Below are 20149 nucleotides of genomic sequence, written 5' to 3' on the forward strand. Positions count from 1 at the left end.
AGGGAGGGAGGGAGGGAGGGAGGGAGGGAGGGAGTTATGTGCCCGAGCCCAATAGGTCCCAAGAGTCAAGGGAGGGAGGGAGGGGAGGAGGCCCGATGGCGCAGCTGCTAACCTAGCCGACCTAAGGGCACAAGCACCGGTGCGTGCCTGATGGCCCATGTCTCTGCGCTGCACTGCCGGCTGCAGGTGCGCGCCCCGCTGGACCCGCTGGCGCAGTCGCTGTCCCGCCACGGCCACGTCAGCGCGCAGCAGTCCACCTCGCCGGGCCGCCAGGTAGGGTTGGGTGGCGGTGGGGAGGAGGAGTGTGGGCGCGGCGCGGCGCGACCGGCCGGCCGCCACGCAGCGCGTCCATACTTCACAGCCATCAACAGGCTTCTGCTGAGTCAACCATGCACCGCACTCACGGACAACCCAAACACTCGTGCCGCGGTGCAGGGCGCCCCGCTGGGCCACATGGCGGAGCGCTACACGCGCGTCTTCCTCAACATGTCACTGCCCGATTACGAGCGCATCAAGCTGCTGCCCTTCTGTGCGGCAGGAGTGCAGGGTGCGTCGCCAAAGAAGCGCGTCAGAGGGCATCGTGACGCGCTGTAGCTTGCGGCGTCCCGGGTCGAATTTTGGTGCACCGGGACAGCCGTAGCCCGTGTGGACCTACCGTGCTGCCTGATGTATCGCCACGCGCACGCCTGGACCAGTACACCTGGAAACTGTACACAACCTCTAACCTGTGTCGGCCCCGCCCCGCCCCGCCAGGCTTTGTGCACGGCAGTGACGCGCACCGGCTGGTGCTGGGCCCCGTGGCGGCCTGCAGCCTGGAGCGGGACCGCTGCATCGCGCCGCCCGGCCACTCGCGCAACCAGCACTGCTACGAGCAGACGGCGCTGACGCTGCTGCTGCGGCACCACAACTTCTCCACCTGCCTGCAGCGGGTGAGAGTGTCAGGGAATCCGGGCTACTGCACTACTGTAATTGCAGCGCCGCCTCAAGAGCCATGGACCGAATCCCCCAGGTAGCGTTTCGCATACCACCAAGTAATGTTCAGCAACTCGCAGCTCGCTGTGCGGTAACTGCATGGTATGTGGTGCGGCCTGCAGGAGCTGTACGCGAGCTCGTCCACGCGCAAGACCACCTACGACCCGCGCCAGAGCTCGGCGCCGCTAGTCATCGCTTCCAGGTGTGCCACGCGCCGCATCACCACGTCTCACTTCTTAAAACATCATGAATGTAACCGCCACCCGCAAACCCGCCCCTGTCCGCTCGCTCGTGCTGACTCCTCACATTCGCGCGGGTGTCACGCAGGCGCTACCGGCAGCCCAAGCCCTACCGTGCCCTGCTGAGGCGGCGGCCGCAGTGCCGCGCCGACCCTGGCACCAACCCCTGGCCCACCATCGCCTCGGAGCACACCGAGTCCACCATCGGCCACTCCGGCCTCAACACCGTGATCCTGACGCGCGCGAGGGTGAGTGCGGGGCCAGCTGCTGGGCAGGCCATGCCGCGACACGCGTGCCTCTGGAATGGCCCATGGCCCATGCCGCCGTTAGGACGGGCAGAATTGTCTTGACGCCGGGTGCTAATGCTGGTCGCGCTGCTGCGCCCTGTATGCTATTGGCAGGCGTTGCTGGACTTCGTGGTGCAAGCCGGCTGCTGCGTGGGGCTGCATGCGCTGGCGCAGCTGGTGCTGTGGACCCAGGTAGGAGCGGGTGCTTATGTGTGGACTGCTCCAGCGCGGTGCTGCGTGTGGTGCTTGCGGTTGTATCATCCCTTCTCTGAATGGCAGTCACATGCGCTCACGCCCTGGAGTTTGCTGCCCTCGCGTTTGTGTGCAGGTGCTGCTCGCAGTGCGGGGCTATGGCTGGCGAATTGTTTGTGCCAGCTGCGGCGCACCGGGCTTGACAGCGGCCCACCCTGGAGCAGCAGCTGGCGGCGCCCACGTGAAGCAGCCCCTGCTAGGGACGTGGCATGGGGCACGGGGGCGAGGGCAAGCAGGGCTTGGGGGCGTGGCGGGGAGGCGCGCGGGCGCCGCGGTGTACGGTGCGTTGCTGTCGGGGCCGGTGAAGTTGGCGCTGCTGTGTAGCGGGCTGCTTGGGCTGCTGTCGGCAGCGGCCATGACCTACACGTGTGATGTGTTGTAGCGCTGCTGTGCTCAGCTTGCGAACATGCATGACTGCTTGAACTGCTGTTGAGAACGAATGAAGTGCGGATGAGGATGGGGGCTTCAAGCAAGGTGCTGAACTATGAGCCGAGAGCTTTGGGGATAAGTGACTGCGGTTGGAACCTCGGAGCACGACCAGGGCGGGTCCAGCGGAGGTATCATACCGTACATGAGGGAATACAGCGTAGGCGCGTTTTGCACGCGTATGTTGGCCCCAGCGCCCAGGGCACCACGAGACAGGGCGACCTTCCCGAGACAATGCGCAGCATCAATGGGGTGTGTCGCATGCCCAAAGACCATATAAATGCACCAGCCGTGCACTCAATGAGTTGATTGAAGTTGCTTGACAGTGGCGGAGCACCATGAGCTTTTGAAGGCGGCTAGTGGACTATCACGTTGGCAGTAGGAGCCCAGGCACAATTGAGTATATCGAAGTTTACACCTCTTGAACTCTTCAGGCGCGTGCACCATAATCGTGCAGGAGTTGCCCGGCAACTGTGGCCGACCCCCTCCCACGGCCCGCCCCCAGCCACATGACAAGACTCGCCCTGCGCGTACTGCAGGCCGCGTGCAGCTGTCCGACTAGGCACCCTGAAGTACGTGCAACGTCATGCGCGCACGTTTCCTCCCAACACTGTCAGTGCTCACACCTCACACACGTTTTGCAGCCCGAAGCACTTACATCGCTCGTCGTTCCGCGCACTCCAGTAGTTTCGGTAATTGTTGGCTTACAGCCCCAGGCACACAGACCCACACCAGCGCCAGCGCCAGCTCGGGGGCAGCCTACTGTGCTCGTCACTGCATGACACGCCCATTCACTGCCAGCCAGGGCCCCGTCAGCGACGGGGCCGCTGTCTGCGACGCCGTGCGCTCGCCGCGGGCTGGATCTGCCACCATCGCCTGCAACGCCGCTGCCGCTGCTACCCGCCGGCGCCCATCTGCATGAAGCGTGATATCGTGAAGGCGATGGCGGAGAAGGTACCGAGGATGGTGATGACCGACTTGATCTGCGCACGGAACAGCAAGAGGTTACACGAGAGCAAGCGTGCAAGTAAATCACAGACAGGGAACAGCACCAGCGCACACGCGACCCGTGCATTAGATAGCGCCTGCCGGTGGAGGCCAAGCCATGATGCGTGCAATGGCAACGTGCCAGGTGACTCACCGTGTCGTTCTTGGCCTTCTCGACACTGGACCTGAGCTCGTTGATGTCCTGCGTTCGCGATTGTGGCAGGCAGCAGAACGGTAAGTCCCTAAGCCACAGCACGTCGGCGTTCTCTACCCGCACAGGCAATGCAACAGCTCCTGGCGCTCGTCTCGTGGCACCAGTCTCAGTCCCCAGGCCTCTCGCTTGTCCAACCCTACCCACCAAGCCCCCAACCCGCCCTCCGCCGGCACCAGCACCCATGCACCCACCCGGTCCATCTGGATCTGCAGGTCCGTGTACTTGTCCCGGATGCCCTGCAGGTCGTCACGCATGCGCCTGCACAGGTGCGCAGGGAGGGTGCAGACAGGCAGCAGCATAACCGAAAGGGTTCCCAATTCCATGCTTCAGCGATGTAGCCTGCCCTTGGCCCTTGCTTGCGCGCCGGTGTAACATGCATTGGCAGGTTGGGATCAAAACCCCCACGCTCACCCAAGAACGCAGTCCCTCGCCAGTGCCTGCTAGCCCCTTGCAAGCGCCGTGCTGCCCCTTCCGCACGCCCGCGCCCCGGCTGCCCCATTTACCCCTTCTCCAGGTTGAGGTCCAGGCGCTGGCTGGCGCTCAGCTTGTCGAGCTCGTGCCTGCAGGCAACAGCGGGCCCGGGGGGCAGCATCAGTATGGCACAGTAATATGTGTCCTTGCCTCTGTCCAGTCGGCCGGCACTCCAGCCAGTCCCAGCTACGCGGCTGCCCGCTTAGAATGAGTCAGTCGCCGGCAGCTCCTCCTACTAACTGCCCCGTCCCGATGACCGCTTCACAGACCCGTCTGCAGCTTCCAGCCTCAGCTTTTCGGCCTCGTCTTAGCGTCTCATGTTTCTGCGGACACCTCCCGCAGCTGCCCTGGCGCCGCGCTCCCTCGCACCGTATCTCGGCCTTCATCTTGTCCAGGACGTTCTGCTGCCGCTCCATGTCCTTGTTCACAGTGGCCTGGTGCATGTCCTGTGGAGGTGCATGTGGCGTGCCGGGGTGCGTATGGCGTGTTTCGGACCAATACACATGCACACTTAGCCCCATCTCGCACAGCCCTCACAGCACATCGTCCTGCACACAAAACACACATGTGAAGGATCTTGCGCCCGCCAGCCCTGCACATTCAAGCCTACCGCTGCGCCACATCACTTGCCTGGGTCTTCTGAAGCTCGCTCTTGAATGACTGGATTTGGGACTCCTGCTCCAAAATGCTCTGCAGCAGCAGTTCGGCGAGGGAGGGGCGTCGTTCTCCAGTTGCGTCCTCCATGTTTGCAACAGCCCTGATGGGCCATCATCCCATCAACAGCATACCAATCACCGCCAGTATACCAGTCTGGACCCGCACCTTCTCCAGCACCACAGTCTTGACGAACGCGCCCTCCATTTTCTCCTTGTTCAGCACGATGAGCGTGGTGATGTCCTTGGCCAGCTTCTCAGCCGTGTCCCGCGGCAGCCCCGCCTTCTCGAACGACTTACTCTACATGGGATGTATCAGGACAGGGCCATGTGGCACGTAAGAGCACTATGGAGAGGAGGCATGGCGACGGGGGGGAAACATGTATTCGTCCGTGTAGCACACTTGCCGGGGACCCTTACCAGCTCCAAGGTGTCCACCAGCAGGTGGTTGCTGACCGCCTGCCTGTGAGACTCCTCGAGCGTGGAGCCGAACATCCGCATCTGCTGCTGCACTCCTGCTCGCCATACCAACACTGGCGCGGCAGCTGAGCGCAACTGCATGCCCTCGGCCTGGTGCAAACTACGCGCCAATGGCCCTAATTTCAAGGCTAGAGATTTCAAGCGTGACATCGCTGCTACTTATCAAGCAGCGAGATGTAAAGGAATCCTTTCCTTCACGTTGCAAGTTGACTAGGACAGTAGTTGCATTCAAGGCAGGTAAAACAGATTCTCGGTACTGCACCTAGTATGCATAAGGTCAGCTTTGCGGGTATGGGACCAAATTGAGCAGGAATTGTGCATGGAGTTCGCGACCCTTCCTGATGCAATCCTGCCTCCTGTTGACCCCTTGATTCGTGGCATGAATTATATTTTCATGAGCTGTTTGCAGAAAGCATGCCACAAATTCATAACAGCGTCGGCAACCCGAAATGACAGCTGCTTGCTTGCTGCGACTGCGTGCACTGCAGCGATTCGCTTCTGAAAAGCGAAACACAAGCAAAAGTAATCTCAGGCAAAGCTCTTAACATGGCCAGGCAATGGGTGGAGCAGCGCCCCGCAGCACGCCCCCAGCCTGCACCTGTTTTTTAGTAGCCACGGCCTGCCAGGGACGCCCAGCCAGTCCCGATGCAGTCTCCCGCGCTAGCGCCGTCACGTGGCGCAGACATCGCCATGTCCTGCGGCTCCTTAGCCCATACAACCTGCCCTTCATTCTGCATGCGGGTACCAGCGCCCAGCGCCCCGCCCCGCCCCAGCCCAGCCACCCAAGCCACGGCCCCAACCCCGCCCGGCCCGGATCCGTATCCCCATCGGCGTCGTCACTCGGCCCGCGCTCCGCCGTGTGCCTCTGTGCCGCCGCACGGGCTGGTGGTCACAGTGCCGGAGCCGCTGCCGTCGGCGGCGGCGCTGCCCGATGAGCCGCCGCTGCGCTCCGAGCTCATTGACCTGACGCGGGCCGTACAGCGCTGCCGGACCTGGCAGCAGCTGAGGTGAGCTGCGCTCCCAAGCGGTGTGCATCCGCATGAGCTGTGCGGGCACGTGCGGCGTAGATTAGGTGTGTGCGCGCGGGTGCGTCGCTGCACCTTTGGCTGCCGCCTCGAGGGCGCAGAGTGTGTCATGAGCGGCATGCTGAGGTGCTGCTGCACCTGCTAGCCGCTTGCTTCGGTGCCCAACCGGGACCTGATCGACCTCCCCTTTGCCACAGGCGACTGTACTGGCGTGTGCGCACGCGCCAGGGCCCCATGAACATGGTCGGCTTCTTCACACGGCTGGCGGCGCTGGTGGGGCCGGGCCTGCCGCAGCTGCTGGGAGAGGAGGGGGAGGAGGAGGCGATAATGGTGACAGCGGAGGGACCAGGGCAGGAACTTAGAGTTCCAGGGCAAGAGGCAGAGGACGGGGCAGCGGCGGGCAGGGAGGCCGGAGCTGGGAAAGCGCAGCGGAGCCGTAGCCGGGGGCCTGAGGGCAGCCCGCGGGGCCAGCAGGGGCCGCCGGTGCCCTCGGGGCCCCTGCAGAGCCACGCGGAGCGCGCGGCGCTGCGGCAGCTGGTGGTGCGCATGATGTACGACGCATGCAGGTGAGGGTGGAGCGGCACCGCCCGTGTTGGTGCGCGCACCCCGCCTTTTCGCCACAGCAGTCCAAAAGCCTGCGGCGCCTGAATGCTCACATTCTCGACGCCGCCACCCCGGCCACCACCTGCACCCTCGCCCGCCAGCTTCACGCGGGAGCACGCCGCGGCCGACCTGCTGGACGTCATGCGGCGCAACCCGCTGCCGCCCTGGAACATGCCCGCCTTCGCCGCCTACACGCAGCAGCAGGTGGCGGCGCTGCAGGCCGCACACCAGCGCGGCGGCGCCGGACTGGGCACACGGGCTGGTGCGGGCGTGGGCGTGGGTGCAGGTGGGGGTGCTGCTGCGGGGCGACAGGTCAGCTTCTTGGAGTGGCTGCGGGAGCACCCGGAGGTGAGGGCGGGGGTGGGGGTGGGCGGGGGCGTGGGGTGAGCGGAAGTGCTGGCAGGTTGGGAAGGGATGGATGAGGGACCGAGAAAGGAACGCGCTTTCATCGCTGGTTCGCTGTGCAGTTAAGCTGCAGCTGCCTATGACTTTGTGTGTGTGCAGATGTGGGAGCACCCGTACGAAGCCATACTCGACGAGCACGTGCACCACTGGCGCGCCTCGCCCGGGGCCGGTGCTGGCACCACTGGTGCTGACGGTGCCGACAGCGCATACGGCAGCGGTCGCAGCCGCAGCAGTAGCGGCCGTAGCGGCGCCGGCGGGACGCGGTCGCGGCAGGCGCCGGTGTGCTACGGCCCACACGAGCTGTCGGCGCTGGTGTGGGCGGCGGCGCGGCTGCGGCTGCCGGGCGCGGTGGCGGCGGAGCACCTGACCTGGCTGCTGGACGACCTACTGAGCGCCAGCTTCGGGGTCATGCCCGACTTCGATGGTGAGCGAGCTTGTTGACGTCCGTGTGAGCGTTCCGCCCTGTGTTGGTGTGGCTGTATGTATCCTACACGTGGTAACAAGTTGAGGGTGCGCCGTTGCACAAGGCAGTGGCGCTGTTGGCAGCGGCGCTTTCGTGTGGGCGGCTGCCAAAACCTAAGGGAGTGGGTGGTGAGCACGGTGCTCTCACTCTCTTTTACTCACTCCGCACGCCCTTCACTCCACACCCCCAGGTCGGCAGCTGTCGCAGTTGGCCTACTCGCTGTCGCAGCTCGGCCCCCTCGCGGTGCCGCCGCCGCCCTGGCGCCGGGCCTTCCTGGCAGCCAGCCGCCGCCGGCTCTTCCAGATGGACGCACAGGTGCGCGGCGGACTGCGTGTCTGCGACTAGGACCTCGGCAGTGCCGCTCACCTCCGACTGCCCCCAGGTCCCGCCCCGCTTTATCTAGCCAGCTTGTCGTGTCAGCGCTATACCTCCGGCCCCACACCTTGCCATGAAGCCCTCCACTCTCCGCCTGCCGTCCATCGCCTGCCTCCCCTACCTCTCCCCTACCCCCCCTACCTGTCCGCAGTCCCTGGCCAACCTGTCACACGCCCTGGAGCCGCTGCGCCTCAGCCCCGACCCGCCCTGGCTGCGAGACCTGCTGGCCGCCACCGGCGCGGCCATGAGCATCACCGGGCCCGGGCAGGGACTCCGGGGGCAGGGGCAGGGACACGGGGGGCAGGGACAGGAGCAGGGGCAGCAGCGATGGGGTCCAGCGCAGCGCCCCGGCACGCTGCGGCCGGCGCCGCCTGAGCTGACGCAGCTGGCGTGGGCTTTGTTCTCCCTGCGCCGGAGGTGCGTGTCCAGCGTGTGCTTCTTCCCTGGTGCTAGCAATGATGAATGAGAGGGCAGGGGGTCTGTGAGCCGGGGTTTAGTTACAGTTTGCGCAAGCGCGGTTGGTGATGTGCCGGTGTGTATGTGGGGGCGCCGATAGCCCTGCTGACTGCTGACTGATGACGCGCAGGCTGCACCGGCCGAGGGACTGGGCAGATGAGCTGCTGGCGCTGTCAGACACGGTGTTGCGGGCAGGTGCGCCACTCGCGCCGCCACCGCCGCCATCAGCGACAGAGGGCGCAGCCGGCCGGGCTCCTTGGAGGCAGTCCTCAGGAGCTGGCGGAAGCACTACCAGTGCTTCCACCACCAGCAGCGCAAGCACGGTAAGCAATGGCAGCGGCAGCAGCAGTGCGGCAGCCGACGGCGGCCACAACCCTTATGCGCCACTGGGCGCTGTGGAACTGATTGAGCGGCTACAGCCGATGCTGGCGCCTGCGGGTGCTGTGCTACAGCCGTGGCAGCTGCAGGAGTTGCGGCGGGAGATGGAGGCGGCGTGCCTCAGGCCATGGCCGCGGCTGCCCCCGCCACCGCCACCACCACGACGCTGGGCGAGTGCCCCTGCTGCCCTTGACGAGGCGCCCTTGGACTCCGATGTTGCCGACCCTGGCAGCTCGGGTGCCTGGCAGAATGTAGAGCTGGAATCTGGGGCTGGTGAAGACGGCGCCTGGATCGACGGCAGTGATGCGCAGGCACTGGTGCGGTTGCTACAGGCGCAGAGCGAGCCGCGCAATGTGCTGGCGCTGTGGCTGCTGCAGCAGCAGCCCGCGGTGGTGCTGCTACTGCGCCGCTCTGTAGGCACGGCTGCAGCTACAGCCCCTGGCGCCGGGCCGGGCAGCGAGCCTGGGCCTGACTCGGAGCCGGCTTGGCTGCTGGCGGCGGCGGCTGACGACTCGGACACGGATGCGCTTGACGTGCCTGGCGGGCTTGGACGAGGTGGTGTGTCTGGTGGAGTGCGGGCGGTTGCGAGTGGGATGGTGAGCGCAGCCGCACAGGAGCAGGCTTGGACACTGGACCACCACTCGGGCGACGTGACGGGCCGTGACGCGGAGGTGTGGGCAAGTGTGCTGCGCGGCTACAGCCAGCAGCAGCAGCAACAGCAGCAGGTCCAGCAAAACCCAAAGCAGCAACAGCGGCGGCAGCAGCGGCTGCTGGACCGGCTGCATGTGGGCTGCTGGCCAGGGCCGGAGTGGCTGGAGGCGCTGGCGTCCGCGTCGGCCGCCCAGCTGCGCAGGTGGGTCGCCGCCTGGCGCGCCAGGGCTCACCGCTTGCAGTGCTAGGGCCTATTGCCTCGGCAAATGCACGGTCATGTCGTACTGCCTTGAATAAAAAGAATGTTGACCATGCAGGTACAACTTCCGCGCCCAGTCCCTGGGTATAATCTTGTGGGCGCTTGCGGACCTCGGCTACAGCCCCCAGCCGGGCTGGTTGCAGCCGTGGCTGCGCCGCGCGGCGGAGCTGGAGCAGGATTTCCGAGCACAGAACCTGGTGCGTGTGGGGGCGGGCACGTGTGAAAGGATTTGTGGTTGCGTGCAAACCAATACATGCTTGTGCGGCTCGCGGACGGCGGGGGGCTCAGTGTGTGTGTTGTGCTGGCGCCGGCTGTGCGCCTCACCTGCCCGGCCGCACCTCCACTGCGGACAGGTGAGCCTGCTGAGGGCGCTGGCCAACTGGCGCGAGCTGCCCGATGGCGTTGCCTCAGCCGCCCTGCGCCGCTGCGCGCTGCGGCTGTTGCCGTCCATGCCGCCGCGGGAGCTGCAGCTGACGGCGTTGGCCCTAGCCCACCTGGCAGAGGTGCCGGCATCACCGCCGCTGCCGGGCGCCAGCTCCGCGCCGCCACCCTCCTTGTTCGATGCTCGGAATGCGGAGCCCGACCGAGGCACTGGCGCTGGCGGTGACGGCGGCCGTGTGGCGGGGCGAGGCGGCCAGGCGCATGGTCGAGGCGACCGCAGCGGCCGTGTTAGTCGCAATGGTCGTGGCGAGGAGCAGTCGGGCCCGGGGCTGTTTGTGACGGCCGAGGAGGCTGGGGCGCGGCAGCTGCAGGCCTCATCCCCGTTGGGCAACAGTGCTGCGGGAGCAGCCACAGCTGCTGCTGTCAGTGCGGGCGGCGGTGGTTCTGGCAGTGGTTTGCAGCCGCATCGGGTCCTGGAGCGGGAGGTCGGCAGGCTGATGTTGGCGCGGGCTGTGCAGGTGAGCGGGCCTTGCGTTTGGAGGTACCGCCTGACCTGTTTAGCAAGCCGGCCTAGCAAGGCGGCTTGCTTCCTCAGCCGGGTCGGGCTACAAGGTGCAAGATTGATTGCCCCAAGTGCAGTGATGCTTATGGTGCCCTTCGCTGCGCTCACTCGTGTACGTATGTGTGTAATCTGCCGCAGGTGTCACCTGCATACCGCCCACACCACCTTGCAAGTCTGCTGCGCACCCTGCTGGCGCTGCGGCTGCACCTGGCGCCGCCACCGCAGCAGCCGCGCTCCAGCCCCGCTTCTGGCGGCTCTGGGCGGAATCCCGGCCCCGACCCCAGGCCAGGGCCGGCGCGGTCGGCTGCAGCGATCAGGTCTGATGTCGAGGCGGCAGGAGCCGACGGGCGGCAGGGCGGCCCGGGACCGCTGGACGCAGCGGCGCTTCAGGCGCTGCTGCTTGCGTCGGTTCCAGCTCTGGAGGAGCTGCAGCGCAGCTGCAACGGCGGCAGCGCAAGCTATGGCTTAGGCGCCGACGCGGGTAGGCCGCGGCCGCAGCCGACGCAAGGATGGCGGGCCACGCGGCGGTCAGAACTGAAAGAGCTGGGTGCAGCGGCGCTGGATGCAGCTCGGGCGGTGGTCGCTGCGACAACACCTGTTGCGGAGAAGCGCGGGAGCAGCGAGCGCGATGGCGACAATGCAGGGGGTGTCGCGAGTGAAAAGGACGGAAGCGCGGGCGGGGAGCTCGCAGACCCGGAGGCGGTGGCCGCCGCTCTGCTGCCGGTGCGTTGGTGGCGGGCGTACATGGCTGCGCTACGAGCCCTGGAACAGTCCGCAGCCGGGTGAGCGTCAAGGTGTTGTGTGATGCGCATACATGCATACATGCGACACCGCAGTCGAAAGGCCGCGGGGCCGTCTGCAGCTGCCGTTTCGTCTTTACCGGAAGTTGTTGGCCTCCAGGGCGACGCCGCGACAGAGAAAGAACATGTTAACAACTTACTAACATTTCTGTGTTTACATGGTATCAAGCCATGTGAGAGGACAGTGTAAAATTTTATTGGGAGTTTCAGCGCCTAACGGTTTTGGGTCGCTCAAGTCACGATTGCCGCCTGCAAGTCTGGAGGCACTTAAATGATGCAGAGGGTACTCCACATATGTTTAACGGCGCCATGCTGCATGTTGCGCTGCGAGGAACCTTGGAGGCGGGGGAAGCGGGGCGCTATGCGATTTCTGTCACAGTAGCTTCGCTCGAGGGTCGCTCGGTCTACGAGATGCATTGCAAGAATGCGACGACATTGTAGGGTCGTGGACGTCGACAGGCATTGAGTACTTTCAGGTGCATACGGTAGTGTAACGTGAGATTACCGCAGGGTGCCCTTTTCCTCAACACCTCGACGTAAGCGTGTATCATTCGGGATGCTTTTGCGGGTCTCTTTGTGTATGTAGAGAAAGCATTTTTGTGGGTGCAAAACGAAGGCATGCTGATCGTGGCTGTGGCTGCGCTGGGCGTCTTTCGAAATTCTGTTCGGCACGCGCTATGCACAAGCTCACACACAAGGCTCCTGGTTTGTCTGCTCGTTATTCCAGTTTCTAAGCCCTTACTACGTGTGCAATGCCGTTGTGTGGCCCGGAGTGGGTCACTTAATCCTCCCGGTCTTGATGCCTGCTGTAGGGTGGAGTAAGCGGAAACAGCCATGTACAGGCGCGCCTGCCGCAGCGGCTGGCGCGCCCCTTCGCACGTTTCGCCTGCCGCCACCTGCCGCGTGGTTTCAATGGTGGGGCGTGACGTTCGGCCACGTGTGGCGACCCTGCTCCTGCTGCTGGCTGCCGCCGTCGTCATCCCAGGTGACTCGGGCCAGTCCACGTCTGCTAGCTGTTGAGTGGGTGCGCAGAGGAGAGCCTCTTCCGTGGGCTGAACCGATTCATGTGCACACAGGTGTGGCAGCCCAGGGAAACAGTGGCGACAACAACGGCAATGGCAACGGCAATGGCAACGGTAACGGTAACACGACGAGCGGCGGCGGCACCACAACTGCCCCTGGCCAGCTCCGGAAGCTTCAGGGTGAGCCGCAGACCGGCGTCGCGCATCTCAGGGCTGTCCATCTCTCGCACCATCCTGATTACCCCTGCCGCCTGACCCGGTCCCACCTCCCCCGCTATTACCACACATAAAACCCCTGTCTCTTGTCGCCGGCACCCTGCCAGGCCAGCTGGTGTTTGTGGATTACCATGACGGCGGCGAAGGTGAGTATGCGCTCCAGTTGGTGGGTGGCGGCACTGACGACACCCAGCAGCCGCAAAGCCCCGGCAACAGCGGCGGTGCCGCCAGCAGCAACAGCAATGGCGCCGGCGGCGGCCCGCCCCGGCAGTACTTTAAGCTGGGCGGGCGGCAGAAGGTGCCGCGGCGCGACAAGAATGGACAGGACGTCGAAGTGGGGCAGATCCTCACCATCGTGAGTGGGTGCATTCGAGTGTGCCGTACATGCCACTGGCGGCAAGCTGTGTCACTGCGCTTCCGCTCTGCGTATGTTGCTGCCGCTTCCATACACGACCGTACACGCTTCAGTCATCGCCTGCATGTGCCCCCGCCGCCACCCACCCACCTGCCCACCCACCTGCCCGCCCCGCGCCAGGCCTGTACCGTGGACCCCACCTCCGGGCAGTGCTCCTCCCTGGCGCCCAATGATGTGTCCTATTTGGGCACCGCCGCGCCGCCGCCCGCCGTCGCCGTACACCAGCGGGTGCTGGTGCTGATCCTGGACGCGCCCGCCTGCGGCATGCCGGCGCCCGCCTCGGGTAGGCCCCTGCTGTGTGGCCTGCCGGCGTTTGTTTTCGAGTTTGTGCTTCGTGCCATGTCCAGCGAACCGTGACAACCTGGTCAGTCATGGCGCACGGTGCCGTGGCCCATTGCCAATCGCCTTGCCGTGTGTGTGCGCTCACTCCCGCCCGCCTCCCTTGCAGTGCCCTCCGTCAAGTCCGTGTACATGGGCCCCGCGTTCGACGGGAAGGGCGGCCTAGCCATCCGCATTGAGAACTGCAGGTGCGGGGTGTGTGGGTAGCTGGAGGCTGCGCTTGTTGCACGGTCAGGCATGTTCCTGCCTTCGTCCCCAAACCTCCCGACTGTCCTTCGCCCCCCACCTTCTCACACTGTTTGTTGCACGTAGCCCGCCTGCCGCCAATGTCCCGCCGATCACCTTCGCGCCTTGTCCTGCCCTGCCTGAACCCTGCCCTCACGACTGCAGCTACGGCGAGCTGACCTGGAACGCCACCGCTTTCACCGTCCTCACTGTGACCCTGCCCACCTGCACCTGGTGCGCAGTCGGCTGCGCCGCACGGGCTGTTGCGTGTTGAGTCTTGCCTTGCCATGCTGCCTGGGTGTCAGCTCGAAACACGAAGCCCGTCGAAACACGAGCCCACGTAGCCCCTCAGGGTACCAGGTCTTCCGCCTTCCCGAGTTTCCCCACTCGCACGCCATGCCACTCCACGCAGGGACACGACTACATGCGACCCGTTCGGCATGGCCAACGCCGCCCGCACCGCCGCCTACAACCTGCTGGGGCCCGCGGCGTACGGCGTGTTCACGAACTTCCACCTCATCCTGAGCACCGGCCTGTGCGGCTGGGCGGGGCTGGCAACGCTGGGAGGAGACCAGGTGCGGGGCGTGCGTGGGGTGCGCTGCGTGCGTGAGTGCGTGAGTGCCTGGGTGACGCGTGGATGCGGGCGCGGTAAGGTTGCGTCCAGAAGCTAACTGCGCCCGTCTGTTGCACCGCACGTGTGCACAGGTTTGGCTGCAGGCGCAGTACGTGTCCTACTGGCCTGTGACGCTGCAGGAGGTGGGTGTTTTGTGAGGCCTCCTTTGCACTTTCATTGTCGCCCACCTCCTCCTCCGGAAATGCTCCCTGCTGTGATTGTGCGCTGCCCTACCCGCCCCACTCCTCCATCCCGCACGCGCGCTCTGCCACCCACCCCGCACCTCTCTTGCCTCTCGCCCCTCCCCTTCACTTCCGCGCCGCCAGACCGTCCACAACTTCTTCCTGTACCACTCCTACCGCGCCAACATCGAGTATCAGGACACCTCCACCTTCATGGGTCGCGGCACCGCCTGCCCCAACTCACCCGAGCTGGCGCTGCTGGGCTGGGCCTCGCCGGCCGGGGCAGGCGGCGCACTCAACGCCGCCAGCATACCCGCCGGGGCGCCGGGCGTCGTGCTGCCGCGGTTTCAGCTGCCTGCCACGTCGCTGACGGGACGCGGCGCGTATGTGCGGGTGCTGCCCAACTGGCAGGGGTCCTACAGCAACGCCGCGGCCGCACACAACCTGTACCTGGAGGCGCGGGTGCCGCTCGGAGGCGATGCGCAGATGTCGGGCGAGTTGCAGTACAAGGTGGGGGCTTGGGCACGGGGCTTGGGTTTGTGGCGTTCGAGGCTGGGGACATTGTGGCGGCTAAGGGAGCGGGCCTTGCGGTGAGTGAGGGTGTGCGGGGGCACTGGGCTTTGGAGACCTCGGCAACCGGGGCCCGCAGAGCTTCAAGGATGGACCGCGGTACCCAGCCATGGCCTGACGCGGGGGGGGGGGGGAGAGCAGCGCACACACGTATACGCGCGCTTGCCGGCATGCCAGCGCACCAGCGCCACCTGTGACAGCGCCCACACACGTTGTTCCCCACAATGCAGCTGCTGGTGCACGAGGTCAATGCCACAATGGTGCGCGTGGGGTTGCTGTGTGTGTTTGTATATGTGTGTGTAGTTTATTCCAATCCCAAAGAAACCAAGAGAGAGGGGGCGCAACTCGATTCATTGGCTGCAGCTCTGTCAACTGCTGCCTCGCAGCGCTGCATGCTGTGCGTGTGTTGCTGCACCCTGCCCCACACGCCGACCCTCAGACCCCTACACAGCAGCCGCATGTGCACGCCAGCCTTCTGCACACGTGTCCTCACGCCCTGCGCGCCTCACTCGCCCCATGCAGGACAACAACCTGCAGCTGTACCGCAACTACAACCGCCGCATCAACTACCTGTCGTCGTTCTCCGCCTCCAATCGCTCCGTCATCCCCTCTTACCAACTGGTGATCTACTCATCCAACTGGACAGGCTCCCAGGTCCGCGCTAGCATGTCGGGTTGCTTTTGCTAATCGTGTGTGCATGCAAGAATCAAGTGCCAGCTTGATACCGTATCGTTGCGTGTCTTGCTTCTACATGGTCGCACAAGACTTGGATGGCCTGCGGTTTCCTACCCCCTTACCCCCAGGGCGCTATCCTCCCCATCGCTCTGTGCCGCTACGTTACTTCTGACGCCGAGTGCCCGCCGCTCTCCGGCAGCATATTCCCAAGGCCCCCTCCGTCGCCGCCACCGCGCCCGCCGCCCGCCCCTCCGCGGCCGCCGCAGCCGCCGTCGCCGCCCCCGCGCCCCCCGAGGTGGGCCTGCTGGCCTGACTGATTGATGCCGCACCAGGCGGACCACAGGCCTGTTGGGCGGCCTGTGGCCGTGCCCTCCCTACCGGTAGCATCTGACCCATAACCACGTCTGTTCGCGATGCAGGCCACCGACACCGCCACCCCAGCCTCCGCGCCCTCCCGCACCGCCTCGCCCGCCTTCACCGCCGCCACCGCGCCCACCTCCAACCGTAAGCGGCCAAACTGCCACTGGCGTCGGCGTTCCTAGGGACCGAAGGCACGCGCGGGCCGATGTGTGTATGCGTCCGCACGTATCTACGCACGCCTGATTCCCTCCACATATACCTTCCTCCTTCCCTATGCAGGGGTCTGCTGGCTCAAATGCGCCGCCGCTGCCACCGTTCGATCCGCTGCCGCCCTTTGCATTTGAGGTGGTCCCGAGCCCCCCATCAGGTGCGGTGCAAACAAGCCTGGCCCCCTGCCCCGCACACAGGGAGGGCCGCCGCTGATTCTTAGCAGGGGCCCACCGGCCACCGCATGGCAATGGGGATTCCGCCCAATCGACTGGTTTGCGGAGTCGAGGTGCCATGTGGAATCGCTTGGGTGGCGGCATTCGACATTAGTTCAACTTGCCACAATCCTCCCAAACAGTGTCACCGCCCAAGCGGCAACATGCCAAGCCGCCGCGGCACCAGCCGCCGCCGCTGCACCGCCCGCCGCCGCACCACCGCCTGCCGCCGCACCACCGCCCGCCCCCGCACCACCGTCCGCCGCCGCATCATCGCCCGCCGCCACAGCGTAGCGCGGCGCCCGGGCTCCGTGCACCGCCGCTCTACAACCAGCCGCCGTCGTACCTGCAGGAGGCTCCGCTTCAGCAGCCTCCGACCTATGGAGGCCCCTACGGAGGCGGCTATGGAGCCTAGGCTGTGTGACCCCTTCGTGTAGGTATATTGCGAGCTGAGGCTTCTGAACATATGAGCCATACTGTAGCTTGATGAAGCCGTCAACACACGGTATGCAACTTGGAGCTGAATCCCCGGCCGCAATTGGCAGGGAGGTGAGCATGGACGGTCTGAGGTAGGGACCACAATCGCATTCATCAGCAACGCAGGTGTGGATGTCATATAACATGTGAGGAAACTCTAGAAATTAATAAAGCATGAGCCCTAACACCGCCCGTTACGACTGGCGTTCCTCTGCTCGAATGCGGACCTTCGCCGCAAAAAGGTCCCAGTAGCAGCGATGTCCAGTTTCCAGGAGGCGTTTTTGTGATATTCATATAGACTGCCGACATTATTGTAACGAGCGTGCGAGACGTGCGAGCCTGTCATGCCGGCATTTTGGGGGCTTATTTTTCTAGCTTCATAGCTGTTTGTAAAGTTTGTACGCGTCACTAAATGTTGTCGCACCTGGAGTTACTGCGATGGGCCTCAAGACTTAAAGGGCTTGTGAACAGCGGTTTCGTGCGCCCTCGTCTGTGCAATGCTCTCAAAATGAAAGCTTGAAAACCTGATGGCAAACTCTGTAGCGTTGGCGTGAGTTACGCCCTCCCATTTGCGCCCCCCCCTGCCTCGCGCCAGCCTTTCCGTCGGTTAGCCGTACGGAGGCCACTACTGGTCCGACTCCTGCCCGCAATAAATACCAAGGGCCGGCCCGCTCCAGGCACAGCACCGAGCAAGGCTCATAGCGCTTCACCACATAGCGCAAGCCAGGACCTAGACGCACTTGCCCCCACGCCGAGCATTTATACCTCGCTTTCCAGGACTACCTGAATTGAGCAGCCACCGGAGCGCTGGACACTAGTGCAAGGTAAGAAGAGCTGCTGCGAGGGGTTGCTGGGGCTCGGCGAGCCAGGGTGTGCAACGGGCCCTTGCCATCTGCGAATGCGGTTGTGTCCGACTCACCCGAAAGCGACCGCGAGCAACGCCGTCGGCACACCTATGTGACCGTATGAGAATGTATTGTAGACCTAGTGTAAGGTGCTTGGGTCCGAGATTCCGAAGGGGGTAGCTCACAAGCTCGCCGTTTTTCCTCACCATCGTGTGCAGTCCGCGGCCCTTCCATTGCGCTAACCGCCGCTCCTCCCTTCCCTTCTGTCACTCCTTCCGCCTGCAGTTGCATCCACTCGCAAACATGAGAGCTTCAGCATTGCTGGCGCTGGTGCTGGCGGCATGCCTCGCCTGCTCCGCGCTCGGCCAGACCTTCCCGCCCTACAGCTGCACACGCGACCCTCAGCAATCGCGATTCCGGCTGGACATGCCCTACACCGTCGCCGGCAACCGCGTGTGCATGACCACGCGCGTGGTGCCGTGCGCCAAGCCCGGATCGCCCTGCTGTGACAAGAAGATCGACCTGTACAAGATTGAGCTGGACATCAACGCGCAGTGCAAGTTTGCGGTGACGGGCGTGACGGTCAACGGTCGCCCCGCGCTGGCGCCCACGTTTGACCCGTACGGCCCCTCTAACTCCAACAAAGCCGTCATGAAGCTGACCGGCCTCAACCTCACACTCGCCACCGCCGAGGGCGCCGTGGTGTGTATGAAGCTGGGCGGCGCCTGCCCCACCATGGACACCCTCTGCACCGTGGGCAACGGCTTCTGCCAGACCGCGCTGGTGCAGAGCGGAACCTGCAACTGCTGCCCTGTGCAGATGCTGGGCTTCATGCCCCCGCCGCCCTCGCCCCAGCCGCCCAACCCCCCGCCTCCCCCGCCTCCCAGCCCCCCTCCTCCGCCTCCTCCCTCCCCCCCTCCTCCCAGCCCACCCCCGCCGTCTCCCCCTCCTCCCTCTCCTCCCCCTCCCTCTCCTCGCCCTCCTTCCCCCACGCCCCCGTCTCCCAAGCCCCCCAGCCCCCAGCCTCCTTCCCCTCGCCCTCCCAGCCCCCCTCCTCCGTCACCTCCTCCCCCGACTCCTCCCCCTCCCTCGCCTCCTCCACCTAGCCCTCCTCCTCCCTCGCCTCCTCCTCCGTCGCCTCCTCCCCCGTCTCCTCCCCCTCCCTCGCCTCGCCCTCCCTCTCCTGCGCCTCCTTCGCCCAAGCCGCCCAGCCCGGCGCCCCCCAGCCCGCGCCCTCCCAGCCCCCAGCCTCCTTCCCCCAAGCCTCCCAGCCCTCCTCCTCCGTCGCCCCCTCCCCCGAGCCCGCCCCCTCCCTCGCCCCCGCCTCCCTCTCCGCCTCCTCCGTCTCCTCGCCCGCCCTCACCCGCGCCTCCCAGCCCCGCGCCGCCCTCGCCCGAGCCGCCCCTGCCCCCCAGCCCTGAGCCGCCCATGAACCCTCTCACCCCCGCCATCCGCCGTCCGCCGCCGCCCGTGCCCGTCAGCTTCCCCTTCTGTGAGTGCAACCGCACCGTCGGCAACGTGCCCTTCACCTTTGACCCCACGCCCGTGGTGAAGAAGGCGGCGTCTGGCCCCAACAAGATGTACTGCCTCACGCTCTACACCACCGACTGCATCGACCCCAGCAACAAGTGCTGCGCCCAGCGCCTGTCCAAGGTGGAGTGGTGGAGCAAGGACGCGTGCCGCAGCAGCGTCAAGGCGGTGTACCTAGATGGCGTCAAGGTGGACCAGCAGTGGGCGCCGAAGGGCACGTTCAAGATCCCCGCGCTCAACATGGCCGCGGCGTCCGTGCCTTCGGCAGGTCGCGAGGTGTGCATTGAGCTCAATGCCAAGAGCACCTGCCCCACGCTGCAGTCGTTCTGCGCGCGCAGCGCCCAGGGCCGCTGCTACTACGCCATGTTCTCAGAGGACAAGACGTGCTGCCCGCTGGACACGTTCGTGGCAGTTAGCGGGCGCCGGTAACGATGCTGATGTGGCTATCTGGACTGATGAACATTGAACTCAATTGAGGAACACTACTTATAGTGCCGTAGAGAGACTGTGATACGGGCTCATTGCCGCCACCGCAAGAGTAGTGGTAGAGGGCGCACAGGGGTACATGCACTGGAGGCAGAAGCAATCTAGGTGTAGGCGTAATGCTGGTTGTATGCAGTGTGCGGCGGGTTCCATTTGCCCTTGACAACCTGACAGTCTTGTGCGCAGCACTAGCTGATGTTCGCCAAGCCGCATGATTGACATGAACCTAATCTAGCTACATTAATTCTTAGGACATGACCAACGTTCGTTAGTGGGTGTTGTGCGTTAGCACCTAATAGTAGCCGACATGCGTGCGGCTAGTTCTGTATGAGCTGGTGCAGTTGAATGAGTGGGCCGATGGCCCGGTCGTGTCCATACACACAAACTTGAAGCAAATGACTCAAGGACCTCGAATGTAAATAGGTGCGAGAATGTG

At 64.9% G+C, this 20149-nt stretch overlaps 5 protein-coding genes across 5 annotated transcripts in view; 4 read left to right on the forward strand and 1 right to left on the reverse strand.

The window, feature by feature from the left end:
- CHLRE_09g388450v5 (uncharacterized protein) overlaps nucleotides 1-2162 on the forward strand; it is a 6355-nt gene extending 4193 nt beyond the window's left edge. Inside the window, exons 10-16 of the mRNA XM_001694490.2 lie at nucleotides 187-273; nucleotides 436-547; nucleotides 754-929; nucleotides 1095-1174; nucleotides 1300-1459; nucleotides 1613-1690; nucleotides 1827-2162. Of these exons, the coding sequence (XP_001694542.2) occupies nucleotides 187-273; nucleotides 436-547; nucleotides 754-929; nucleotides 1095-1174; nucleotides 1300-1459; nucleotides 1613-1690; nucleotides 1827-2132 (999 nt within the window). The 3' untranslated portion in view covers nucleotides 2133-2162. The remainder of the gene's footprint in view (nucleotides 1-186; nucleotides 274-435; nucleotides 548-753; nucleotides 930-1094; nucleotides 1175-1299; nucleotides 1460-1612; nucleotides 1691-1826) is intronic.
- A 12-nt stretch (nucleotides 2163-2174) lies between these two features.
- Nucleotides 2175-5270, reverse strand: CHLRE_09g388400v5 (uncharacterized protein). The gene is made up of 8 exons (XM_001694379.2): nucleotides 4922-5270; nucleotides 4671-4802; nucleotides 4479-4538; nucleotides 4218-4294; nucleotides 3881-3937; nucleotides 3569-3635; nucleotides 3318-3365; nucleotides 2175-3159 (listed from the first exon to the last, which is right to left on the reverse strand). The coding sequence occupies exons 1-8, from the start codon at nucleotides 5060-5062 to the stop codon at nucleotides 3073-3075; spliced, it is 669 nt and encodes a 222-aa protein (XP_001694431.2). The 5' UTR covers nucleotides 5063-5270; the 3' UTR covers nucleotides 2175-3072.
- A 110-nt stretch (nucleotides 5271-5380) lies between these two features.
- On the forward strand, nucleotides 5381-12002 carry CHLRE_09g388372v5 (uncharacterized protein). Its single transcript, XM_043065467.1, has 10 exons — nucleotides 5381-5988; nucleotides 6204-6572; nucleotides 6711-6957; nucleotides 7114-7438; nucleotides 7668-7792; nucleotides 8004-8269; nucleotides 8439-9539; nucleotides 9655-9793; nucleotides 9950-10495; nucleotides 10678-12002. The coding sequence occupies exons 1-10, from the start codon at nucleotides 5627-5629 to the stop codon at nucleotides 11323-11325; spliced, it is 4128 nt and encodes a 1375-aa protein (XP_042921039.1). The 5' UTR covers nucleotides 5381-5626; the 3' UTR covers nucleotides 11326-12002.
- Nucleotides 12003-12080: 78 nt separating this feature from the next.
- On the forward strand, nucleotides 12081-17422 carry CHLRE_09g388350v5 (uncharacterized protein). Its single transcript, XM_043065462.1, has 15 exons — nucleotides 12081-12324; nucleotides 12416-12541; nucleotides 12685-12932; nucleotides 13113-13275; nucleotides 13441-13519; nucleotides 13722-13790; nucleotides 13969-14131; nucleotides 14262-14312; nucleotides 14496-14861; nucleotides 15152-15181; nucleotides 15444-15575; nucleotides 15725-15891; nucleotides 16016-16100; nucleotides 16236-16323; nucleotides 16522-17422. The coding sequence occupies exons 1-15, from the start codon at nucleotides 12174-12176 to the stop codon at nucleotides 16791-16793; spliced, it is 2190 nt and encodes a 729-aa protein (XP_042921040.1). The 5' UTR covers nucleotides 12081-12173; the 3' UTR covers nucleotides 16794-17422.
- A 58-nt stretch (nucleotides 17423-17480) lies between these two features.
- Nucleotides 17481-20144, forward strand: CHLRE_09g388351v5 (uncharacterized protein). Its single transcript, XM_043065463.1, has 3 exons — nucleotides 17481-17679; nucleotides 17986-18554; nucleotides 18627-20144. Exons 2-3 carry the CDS (start codon nucleotides 18004-18006, stop codon nucleotides 19657-19659), a joined length of 1584 nt encoding a protein of 527 aa, XP_042921041.1. The 5' UTR covers nucleotides 17481-17679; nucleotides 17986-18003; the 3' UTR covers nucleotides 19660-20144.
- Nucleotides 20145-20149: the final 5 nt, after the last annotated feature.

The sequence above is a fragment of the Chlamydomonas reinhardtii genome, chromosome 9 (genome assembly GCF_000002595.2).
Source record: "Chlamydomonas reinhardtii strain CC-503 cw92 mt+ chromosome 9, whole genome shotgun sequence".
Classification (NCBI taxonomy): Eukaryota; Viridiplantae; Chlorophyta; class Chlorophyceae; order Chlamydomonadales; family Chlamydomonadaceae; genus Chlamydomonas; species Chlamydomonas reinhardtii.